Below are 9,618 nucleotides of genomic sequence, written 5' to 3' on the forward strand. Positions count from 1 at the left end.
GGACACATCACTTACACCAGGGTGTGTTTCAAAATAAAATGTTCTCTTTACTTATTTAAAATTTTGTACATATTATCCAACAATGTGGCAAAAGAACAAAAATTTTTTTCATTTTTGTTGTTGCCAAACTATATACAATAAACAAACAGTTCCTTTAACCCTTTGTGTGTGCTTAATAAGTGGGGTGATGGGGGTCATTGAAACCTGGAGGGGGGAAGGGGACTGGAAACCTGGAGGGGGGAAGGGGATCAGGTTGAACGGGGCTTGGCAGATTTCCCTTTCCTGCCTGGGCCTCGTGTTTGGGGTGCTCCCCGGCTACGGGATCGGGTGATGTACCTGTCGGTTGGCTGGCTGCTGGGGGGCTCTTGGGACGTGGAAGCCTGGGGGAGAGGAGGGCCAGGGGGAGAGAGGGGCTGGGGAGCTGGGGGGGCTGGGGGAGAGGGAGGTCCAAGGGGGGAAAGGGCTGCTGTTGTGGAAGGGGGGTTTGGTGGGGTGGGGTCATGGGGTGCTGGAGGAGCAGGACCTGGCACAGCAGCAGGCAAGCCGCTGACCTCCCTCAGGGTGGCGTACAGCACCGTGCGCTGCAGGACCAGCTCATTCATGAGCCGATCACGCCACCGCTCCTCTGCCTCCGCCCTCCGTAGCAGGATGGCATTCTGCTCCTGCACAGCCTCGACGTGCTGCCGGAGGATGTCGGCGTAGACACGCCTGTGTCTGCGGCTCCCATGTCTCTGAGGTGGAGATGGAGATGGAGGTGGGGCTGGGGTGCTGCGGCCCTCTTCCACGGCTGGTCCGGCTGTGGAGGAAAAGAAGAAGACACAATCAGTCCTATAAACTGGACTCTGTAGCACTTACAATACTAACAGGATGGTTTATTAGGGGATGAGCTTTCCAGGGCCAGACCCACTTCTTCAGATCAGAGTGACACGGCTACATTTCTATCACAATCAGTCATGTGTGCAACAGCTGTCCAAAAGGGCATGCCCTCTCCCTTGAGACAGGGGAAGCACACATTCTGAAGGTCACACTGTGTGTGTGTGTGTGTGTGTGTGTGTGACCTGGGCATCAGCCTGAGCATGACAGGTTTCCCTTGTGCATCACCCACTGTGCACCCACCCACCTACCTCCCCCCCCCCGGGTGTGACACAACCTCACTGTACTCACCTGCTGCTTCCTCTCCCGCGCCAGATGACGCCTGGGAGGCCTCAGAGGTCTGGGTCACTGGCTCCAGGGTGAGGGTTGCCGTCTCCTCGGTGTCCTCCTCCTCTGGGCCCATGTCCCCGTCTCCAGAGTGCTGTAGCTCCCGCTCTGGAGCGTCCACCACCGGGTCTGCCAGTCCGGACTGCACGAACCTTCGTGGTGTGCGTGCTTCTGCACTGCCACCCAGGATCTGGTCCAGCTCTGGGTAGTAGGGGCAGTAGTGGGGGGCTGCCCCAGACCGGGAGCTCTCCTCCCTGGCTTTGGCGTAGCCCTGCCGCAGCTCCTTCACTTTGGAGCGCACCTGGTCCTGGGTGCGGGGGTAGTGGCCCTTCTGGGCCAGGGCTTCAGCCATGCGGCCATAAATGTCGGCATTTCGCCGCCGGCTTTTGAGGGCCTGTAAGGCCTCCTCCTCTCCCCACAGCTCCAGCAGGCTCTTGATCTCTGCGCCGGACCAGGATGGTGCCCGGCGCTTGGAGCCCTTGGCTGGGTCCCCAGAAGGCTCGGAGGAAGGGCCAGGACGCTCTTGGGGCTGTGACATGCTGCAGCAAGGTCGCCGTGTGCTCTGGCTCCTTGTCTGCAACAAGTGGCTGTGAGGGTGCGCCTGTCCCTTTAAGGAATGGCTGCAGCCAGGAACCACAGACTTGCAACCCATGGCCCAGATTGTCCACCAGGGCTTGTTCCTGGAGGCCAAATCTTTCGAAAGAAAGGGCTCCCCCCGTCCAGACTCACGTTCTTTCGATGGATCTCCCTCGAAAAAGGCGTTCTTCCTCGTGAAACGAGGTTTACCGCCGTCGAAAGAAAAGCCGCGTTCTTTCGATTTAATTTCGAAAGAACGCGGCTTGAGTCTGGACGCAGGGGAAGTTCTTTCGAAAAAAGGGTACTTTTTTCGAAAGAACCCCTGAGTGTGGACACGGCCTAAGTGGCAGCAACATTCTAGCGAATTATGGATTGTTCTGAAGGTAAATAGCCTCACTTACCCCAGTTTTACCTTGGTGTGACTTCACTGTGCTTAATTATATTCTGAATCCAGAGAAACTCTTAATGAAATCAGACTGGTACTATAAAACCCTATATGTCTAGTGATTAACCTTATGATGTGGCAATAAAGAACAGCAGTATGTTTGCCTCGTAAAACACATCGTATATTGAATATTTTACTCTCAATTTTCCATGCTTAGTGTGCATCCATAAGCAATTGTTAAATAAAGATAATGGAGACACTACAGACAAAAAACATTCTGTACATTTGATTCCCCAGTTGTTCCTAACGTGGCACACTATGGCTGTGTCTAGACTATTCCTCTCTGTCGACAGAGAGATGTAGATTAGGCACGTTGAAATTGCTAATGAAGCAGGGATTTAAATATCCCTCACTCCATTAGCATGCACAAGGTTGCTGCTTTTTTTTAAATGAAACTTTTTGGGAAAAAAATGGCAGTCTAGACGTGGACCAGTGGAAAATAAAGTCTTTTTCGACAGATCCTGTAAACCTCATTTTTTGAGGAATACAGGATCCGTCAAAAAAGGGTTTATTTTCAATAGATCTGTGCCTAGACTGCCGTTTTTTCCCAAAAAGCTCCATTTCGAAAAAAGCGGTGGCCATGTTTATGCTAATGAAGCATGGGATATTTAAATCCCTGCTATCTTAGCAAAATGCAGGACAATGTAGCACTTTAAAGACTAACAAGATGGTTTATTAGATGATGAGCTTTCGTGGGCCAGACCCACTTCCTCAGATCAAATAGTGGAAGAAAATAGTCACAACCATATATACCAAAGGATACAATTAAAAAAAATGAACACATATGAAAAGGACAAATCACATTTCAGAACAGGAGGGGAATGCAGGGGGGGGGGGGAGGAAGGAAGGTAAGTGTCTGTGAATTGATGATATTAGAGGTGGGGAGAGTGGGATGTCTGTGAGCTAATGGTATTAGAGGTGATAATTGGGGAAGCTATCTTGGTAATGGGTAAGATAGTTTGAGTGTTTGTTCATTCCTTCTCGGAGAGTGTCGAATTTTAACATGAATGACAGTTCAGAGGATTCCCTTTCAAGTGCATATGTAAAAGGTCTTTGTAGCAGAATGCAGGTGGTCAAGTCATTGAGAGAGTGTCCTTTCTGGTTAAAATGGCAAGAAACTGTTTTTTCTTTGTGATCTTGTCTGATATCTGTTTTGTGGGCATTAATCCTTTGGCGAAGTGTCTGAGATGTTTGTCCAATGTACATAGCAATTTATGCTATCATGTGCCGAAAGTGTCAGTCTGCTTTGTACATTGGACAAACATCTCAGACACTTCGCCCCGCATCCCCCTCCTGTTCTGAAATGTGATTTGTCCTTTTCATATATGTTCATTTTTTTTAATTGTATCCTTTGGTATATATGGTTGTGACAATTTTCTTCCACTATTTGATCTGAGGAAGTGGGTCTGGCCCACGAAAGCTCATCATCTAATAAACCATCTTGTTAGTCTTTAAAGTGCTACAGTGTCCTGCATTTTGCTTCAGCTCCCCCAGACTAACACGGCTACATTTCTATCACTATGCTTCCTTAGCAATTTTGACGAGCTTGATTTGCATCCCTCTGTTGGCAGAGGGATGCAGTCTAGACGTAGCCTATCTGATACAACAATTGAGTCTCCCAGGCTATCGCCTGGCTAATCAAGAGTCAAATAGATCCAGAGTTTTAAAGGTCTTTCTCAAAAATTGCTTCTGCCTGGGGTCTAACAGGTAAATAACTGTAAGTTTCTGATTTTGCAAGCACATCTTAAAGGGTTTTGTTCATCAGTAGTGCCTCTTGGCACCATAAGCTAGGGTATGTCGACACTACAATGTTAGTTCGAACTAACATTCATAGGCGCTACACTAGCGCTCCGCTAGTTCGAATTTAAATCGAACTAGCGGAGCGCTTAGTTCGAACTAGGAAAACCTCATTTTACGAGGATTAAGCCTAGTTCGAACTTACTAGTTTGAATTAAGGGGTGTGTAGCCCCTTAATTCGAACTAGTGGGAGGCTAGCCCTCCCCAGCTTTCCCTGGTGGCCACTCTGGCCAACACCAGGGAAACTCTATGCCCCCCTCCCGGCCCCGGCCCCGGCCCCCTTAAAGGGGCACGGGCTGGCTACGGTGCCCGTGCCAGGTGCAAGCCTGCCAGCACCCAGCCAGCAGACCCTGCACCTGGCACGGCACAGAGCCACCCACCCGATCTCCACACTAGGCAAAGGAAAGTGGCCGTCTAGGGCAGGAGAGCTGCCAGCCTGGCCACCCAGGAGCAGGTGTGCATGAAAATCAAGGGGGTCCACTGAGACCCCCGACCCTGAGCCCTGAGCTTACAATGGCCGTCCTGGGTCAGACCAAAGGTCCATCTAGCCCAGTAGCCTGTGTGCCGACAGCGGCCAACCCTAGGGACCCTGGAGGGGATGGACCGAAGACAGTGACCAAGCCATTTGTCTCGTGCCATCCCTCTCCAGCCTTCCACAAACTTTGGGCAGGATCACCACTCCTATCCCCTGGCTAAGACTACTCCATGGACCCAACCTCCATGACTTGATCTCACTTCCCTTTAAACTCTGTTCTAGTTGTAGCCTTCACAGCCTCCTGCAGCAAGGAGTTCCACAGGTTAACTCTTTGCTTTGTCAAGAACAACTTTCTATTACTAGTTTGAAGCCTGCTACCCATTCCTTTCCTTTGGTGTCCTCTAGTCCTTCTTTATGGGAACTCATGAAGAACTTTTCTGTGTGTACCCTCTCCACCCAACCCCTGCTTTTAGAGACCTCTATCCTGTCCCTGCTCCATCTCCTCTTTTCTGAGCTGAACAGTCCCAGTCGCTGTAGCCTCTCTTCATCTGGGACCTGTTCCCAACCCCTGATCATGTTAGTTGCCCTCCCCTCTCCCAGCCTTTCTCTTCCCCTCTCCCACCTCCTTTTCCCAGTCTCCCCCAGTTTTGTTCAATAAAGACAGAGTCAATGTTGGAAGAAACATTATCTTTATTTTGTACATCAATAAGAAGGGGGCTAGGGAAGGGTAAGTGGAAGGAGGTGAGGGAGGAATGGGGTACGAGCCCCCGATGGGGAGGACTGGGCTGGCTCTGCGGGCTTCTGGGGGTGGAAGCTCTCCTGCAGCCCCCCGATTGCCCCCTCTCCCCAGATGGCAGCCTGCGGCAAGTGCAGCCGGGCTGATGGCCGAGTGGTGTGATGTGCCCAGTGTGGGTACTCCGGGCAATCCAAGCCAGGACTGCTTTGCAAGCGGGGCACCCCTTAGAACTGTCTGTCCGGGGTGGGGGTTGGGACCCTTTAAGCGCAGCCCTCGGCTAGCCTGAGACAGCATCTTCACGCTCTAAGTCCTCCTCTGATGCCCTGCCGGCACTGCTTCTGGCCATCCTTAAGCCCTGTTCAGGGTCCACTCAATGTGGACATGCTAGTTCGAATTAGCAAAACGCTAATTCGAACTAGTTTTTAGTTCTAGACGCATTAGTTCGAATTAGCTTAGTTCGAATTAACTAATTCGAACTAAGTTAGTTCGAATTAACGTTGTAGTGTAGACGTACCCTTAGTGACATATCCAGTAAAGAAATGCTTGTAAAATAAGCTTTAATAAAATAAACATCTATTGGTAACAATAAAAAAACTCTAATTGAAAAAGTTACTTTATATATCTACTAGAGGATTTACACAGTATTGCTCAGGTGGGTTCTTAACGGAAATAAAATTTGTTTATCTTTTTTGCTCTGGGGTGGGACTGGGTTTGAGGAGTTCAGTATGCTTGTTGCCCCAACACAGAACATAACCCCAGACCTCTGTCACCACACAGCTTGGGGCCAGGAGAGAAGTGTCTGTCCATGGCTCCTGCAGCTGCAGAAGCACAGCCAGGGAAGGGGTGCATCAGAAGACACACAGAGAGACAAAATCCTTCAAATATATAGTAGATAGCTGTCCCTTTCTCCACACTTGCCCCTTACTACTCCAATGGGGTTATGGCTGTCCTAGTCTCCATCTCTGGCTCTTACCTGCCACCCTGTGGACATTATAAAGTATAACAGTCTTTGCTAGCAGACCACTCCATTTCATTATTATGAAAAACAATGACATTTCAGGCACATCCCATTGTTCTGGCATAACCAAACCCGTGCATTGCTTTAAGTTTATAAGAGGAAACTGAATAGCAAATTTGGTGGTCCTATCTCTTACTGTTTACAAGATGTTCTTGAACAAACTGACTCACAAATGAATGGACAGACAGACACAAAACTCTCTCAAATATATAGCAAATATCTATCTCTACATCTAATTTTTAAGTTTAATTGGAACTTTTATGGGACACTCACATTAACAATGGTCCTAAACTCTACATTTTCGGTTGCTATTTTCTGAAGAAAGTACTTCACTGTATCATTTTTATATAGTCAGGTCAGAGTATATTGAGTCTCATTATAGCAGGCTAGAGCTTTGCTTTCATACATTTTTAAAGGCACTTATAGTAAAGTTAAGTACAGTCATCTCTGTATTGGTTCAGTAAATCAAAACAAGGTTTGTGAAATTAACGAGACTCCACTAAGTCTTTAAATCTTCTGCAATCTTTCATCTACAGCAGCAAGAAAAATACATATGGGTGTAGAGCTCTGTCAGCTAGTCATGGTGAATAACCTAGGCTATGTCTAGACTGCAAGCCTCCTTCGAAAGAGGCTCTTTCGAAAGATACTTTCGAAAGAGCCTCTTTCGAAAGAGAGCGTCTAGACTGCATGCGGAACTTTCGAAAGAGCAAGCCGCTTTTTCGAAAGAAAGCACCCAGTGAGTCTGGATGCTCTCTTTCGAAGAAGCCCTATTTACATTCAAGAACGCCTTCTTTCGAAAGAAGCACTTTCAAAAGAAGGCGTTCTTCCTCGTGAAATGAGGTTTACTGCCGTCGAAAGAAAAGCCACGTTCTTTCGATTTAATTTCGAAAGAACGCGGCTGCAGTCTAGACGCAGGTGAAGTTTTTTCGAAAAAAGGCTACTTTTTTCGAAAAAAACCCTGAGTCTGGACACAGCCTTAGTCTTTATCCTTCAAAAGACTACTAAGATACTTGAAAGTTTTACAATAATTATTGTTATACCCTGACAGGTGCTGGTTTGACCATGGTGATCCACAGGGCTCGACAAATAATAAGAGCTGGGTTCGGGCGATCTGCGCATGCGCAGAACGATCTGTGGATGCGCAGATCGCCAGACAGCGCAGCTGGCGAGCAGGACTCGCCACAGTTCGGTGAGCCCTGGTGATCCATGTACTGTAGTTTCCAGGCTGGATTCATTCCAGCACTGTACCTGGGAATGAAACCACAGTCACTTACAAACTTTACACTGATGCAGGATGCAGGAGGGAACTAATGAAGTGTTAAGAACTCAGGATTTTGATGTTCTAGTCAATACACTGGCTACCCATAGATAAATAGAATAAATTCAAGATCCCAAACTTCCAAAGGTCCAGATTCAGTTTTTTTCAGAGAAAGCTTTCCCTCTGTAACCAAGACTTGCAATAACACGTTTATCTTAGGCCAGGTCTACACTAAAAGGGAATGTCCATGCCTGGCCCTAGGGCAAGGTGATCAAGGCAAATTACTTGGGCCCCACACGGGGCCCTGCACTGCTGAGTATTCACAATCCACAGGCCAGGCCTGGGGCCCCACTTCCAGCATCCTGCCTTGGGCCCTACAAACCCTTTGGCCAGGCCGGGGAATGTCCAATCAAGATACGCAACTGCAGCTACATTAATTATGTAGCTGGAATCAACGTGCCATGTTTTAAGTTTCCCCGCTGTCCCCACAGTGGGAGGCCCATGCTCCCATTGGCTTCCCTTGCTTCTCACAGAAGCAGGCATACTGGATGCCGATGGGGGTGACCTCTGAGTTTGATTTAGTAATTCTTAGCTAGATTCGCTAAATTGAACTCCGGAAGATCGATCACAGCAGTGTAGATCTTCCATTTAGTGAAGAAATGGCTTTAGTAATGACATTATCACCAAAAGTACAATCACTATGAGTGGGAGACAAAGTCTATTTGGCACTGGGTCACACTTGTGGAACTCCTTTCCTATGGGATTTAAAGGATGCAAGATCCATTTCTTTACCATCACTCTCTCCTTCCTGAAAGAAGTGGGGTGGGAATGAAAAAAGAGCATCTTGTTTGGACCACCTATTTTGTTTTATATACATTCACAAGGTACCATGTTAACAACTACAGATGATAAGTGTAAATTAATGGATAGACCATTCCAAGGCAATGCAACAGCACCTCACAACTGATCATGTTGAAAGTTACTAACAAGCTTCGAACAGAAAAATGACCATTTGCCATTGCAACTAGTATCATCTGTAATACTACATCCTTTTCAGAAGCGTGACTGCCAAGGCCTCATTTCTCAATAATCTCACCTGGAAAGGGGTGGTGAGAGACAAGGGGCAGCTTAGAAGATCATTCATTCTGTAGAAGATTGTCTGAGAATCAGCTGAACTAGCCCCATGTTTCAAAGATGCTAGTAGACCAGCCTCTGAACCAATTATAATACTCCAGCAAAACTTTACTATCACTTGACAGATTTATTAATGGGACACAGTCATTCTGTGAAGTTCTTAATTTCCCAAAATGAATCACAAGTGATTTCAGACACAGTGCCTAGCCTTCTAAGTCACACTGATGAGTTTAGGCGATACAATCAAACTCTGCTATTTTTTAAATGCTTTCTTTCCTATTGTGCTGTGTAAAAGACCTCACAAACAAAAGGATAAATTGACAGACGGGATAAGAGAAACCGTGAAATTGATTCTACAGAGACCTGTCAAGTGAACAAGAAAAATAAAACAGAAAAAAAATGGAGAAAAGCATTATGATCTATGAGTTAAATCCACAGCTCATTTTAATAGCTCTTTATAAGTCAATAAAGCAATGAACTGTCCCTATATTTGGTATAAAACTTTCTGGAGAAATGATTTTTCAGTTGACAACATCTTTTTAAGTGAAAATGCGCCCATCTTGCAAGTATCCCTAACCATTATTCATATACAGAAATCAAGATAGCGAAGAGAACACTCAAAAAAGCAATCCCTAGGTCAGAGGCAAGGATAGTTTAGTGCAGGGGCAGGCAAAATAGGGCCTGTGGGCCAGATGCAGCCCATCAAGACTTTTAATATGGTTTGCGGCCTATCCCTGTGACATAGAGCAGCCCTTCTCAAAATGGCTAACTACTCCATATGGCTCTCTGCACTGAGGGCTGAGAGGAGAGGTGTCACACGCTGCCCCCACCCCCAGCAAAATCTCTCAGCTCCTATTGGCCAAAAACTGCAGTACAAAGGGCCATGTGGAACAGAGCGGATTGGGGCTGCAGGCAGGCAGGGGGTGCTGCTGGCAGGCATGGAAGCCTGCTTGAGAGTGCTGCTGGGCAGCAGCTACTT

General features: G+C 47.4%; 1 protein-coding gene across 1 annotated transcript; it reads right to left on the reverse strand.

Moving 5' to 3' along the window:
• Window positions 1–203: 203 nt before the first annotated feature.
• LOC142829999 (uncharacterized) lies at window positions 204–2,115 on the reverse strand. Its single transcript, XM_075932753.1, has 2 exons — window positions 1,165–2,115; window positions 204–796 (listed from the first exon to the last, which is right to left on the reverse strand). The coding sequence occupies exons 1-2, from the start codon at window positions 1,850–1,852 to the stop codon at window positions 249–251; spliced, it is 1,236 nt and encodes a 411-aa protein (XP_075788868.1). The 5' UTR covers window positions 1,853–2,115; the 3' UTR covers window positions 204–248.
• Window positions 2,116–9,618: the final 7,503 nt, after the last annotated feature.

This window comes from Pelodiscus sinensis, chromosome 6 (assembly GCF_049634645.1).
Source record: "Pelodiscus sinensis isolate JC-2024 chromosome 6, ASM4963464v1, whole genome shotgun sequence".
Classification (NCBI taxonomy): Eukaryota; Metazoa; Chordata; order Testudines; family Trionychidae; genus Pelodiscus; species Pelodiscus sinensis.

Coding starts and splice junctions, on each gene's coding strand:
- LOC142829999 (XM_075932753.1), bottom strand. CDS start 1,852: ATGGGTTGCAAGTCTGTGGTTCCTGGCTGCAGCCATTCCTTAAAGGGA. Junction 797..1,164: donor CGCGGGAGAGGAAGCAGCAG/GTGAGTACAGTG, acceptor TTTCCTCCACAG/CCGGACCAGCCGTGGAAGAG.